The sequence below is a fragment of the Eurytemora carolleeae genome, unplaced genomic scaffold, assembly GCF_000591075.1.
Source record: "Eurytemora carolleeae unplaced genomic scaffold, Eaff_2.0 scaffold3060, whole genome shotgun sequence".
Taxonomy (NCBI): Eukaryota; Metazoa; Arthropoda; class Copepoda; order Calanoida; family Temoridae; genus Eurytemora; species Eurytemora carolleeae.
The window spans coordinates 1,064-2,605 of NW_019398943.1; the positions used below are offsets into that span (position 1 = coordinate 1,064).

General features: G+C 29.2%; 1 protein-coding gene across 1 annotated transcript; it reads left to right on the top strand.

Moving 5' to 3' along the window:
* Positions 1–75: 75 nt before the first annotated feature.
* On the top strand, positions 76–1,230 carry LOC111717678 (dentin sialophosphoprotein-like; the record flags this gene model as incomplete). The annotated part of the gene is made up of 1 exon (XM_023493166.1): positions 76–1,230. A coding segment is annotated over exon 1 (1,120 nt), but the record flags the coding sequence as incomplete, so codon positions are not given.
* Between the last annotated feature and the right edge of the window lie 312 nt (positions 1,231–1,542).

A 1,542-nucleotide genomic window follows, 5' to 3' on the forward strand; every position in this document is an offset into this window, starting at 1 on the left:
GATAGCTTTATCATTTCTCTGAACCATCCATTTCGTTCAAATCCATCGGTTGTTTTTTTATCTTTTATCTTTATCTTTTATCACAACAAATTTTGTTTATTCAAAACACGATGCCCATCTCTAATCCAGGATTCCTTTTTTTGGACAGATTGTTCAATAAAACCCAAACAGAAATTGATTTGACATCGGACACTGGTAAACTACATTTGTATGTTAAAGAAGATGACAACGAAGGTGGCGGAGAAGCTGTTACAGACTTCTTTAAACAATTCTCTGAAAGTTCCAAAGAAGAAGAGAAAAAACAATCAAATGAAGAGGTTCTAGAACCTGATGACTTAGCAGACAGTTCCAACGAAGCATTTGATAATGTTCCTGAAAGCAAAGATTCTGAGGAAGAAGATGCAAAAGAAAGATCACTAAACGAAGCATTTGATAAGAAATCTAAAAGTAAAGATTCTAATGAAGAAGATGCAAAAGAAAGATCACTAAACGAAGCATTGGCTGATAAATCGGATAGTAAAGATTCTAATGAAGAAGATGCAAAAGAAAGATCACTAAACGAAGCATTGGCTGATAAATCTGAAAGTAAAGATACTGATGAAGAAGATACAAAAGAAAGCTCACTAAACAAAGCATTTGATGATAAATCTGACAGTAAAGATAATAACGAAGATACTGCACAAGAAAGATCCCTAAATGAAGCATTTGATGATAAATCGGAAAGTAAAGATAATAACGAAGATACTGCACAAGAAAGATCCCTAAATGAAGCATTTGATGATAGATCGGAAAGTAAAGATACTGATGAAGAAGATACTGCACAAGAAAGATCCCTAAATGAAGCATTTGATGAAAAATCTGAAAGTAAAGATAATAACGAAGATACTGCACAAGAGAGATCCCTAAACAAAGCATTTGATGATAAATCGGAAAGTAAAGATAATAACGAAGATACTGCACAAGAAAGATCCCTAAATAAAGCATTTGATGATAAATCGGAAAGTAAAGATACTGATGAAGAAGATACTGCACAAGAAAGATCCCTAAATGAAGCATTTGATGAAAAATCTGAAAGTAAAGATAATAACGAAGATACTGCACAAGAAAGATCCCTAAATGAAGCATTTGATGATAAATCGGAAAGTAAAGATACTGATGAAGATACTGCACAAGAAAGATCACTAAACGGAGAAAATTTTGAATTTGAAATTGTAAAACCAGAGGAAAAAGGTAAATACTTGGAAATATAACATTTTAATTCAATAATCATTAATTTTTCACCTTATTTTTCTTCAATTTTTACGTTATTTTTAATAATTTATCATCCTATTTTCTTAAACTTTTTACCTTATTTTCCATAATTTATCATCTTATTTTATTTAATTTTTCACCTTACTTTTATTCAATTTTTACCTTTTTTTCAATAATTTATAATCTTATTTTCTTAAATTTTTCACCTTACTTTTATTCAATTTTTACCTTTTTTTCAATAATTTATAATCTTATTTTCTTAAATTTTTTACCTTATTTTCATTAATTTGT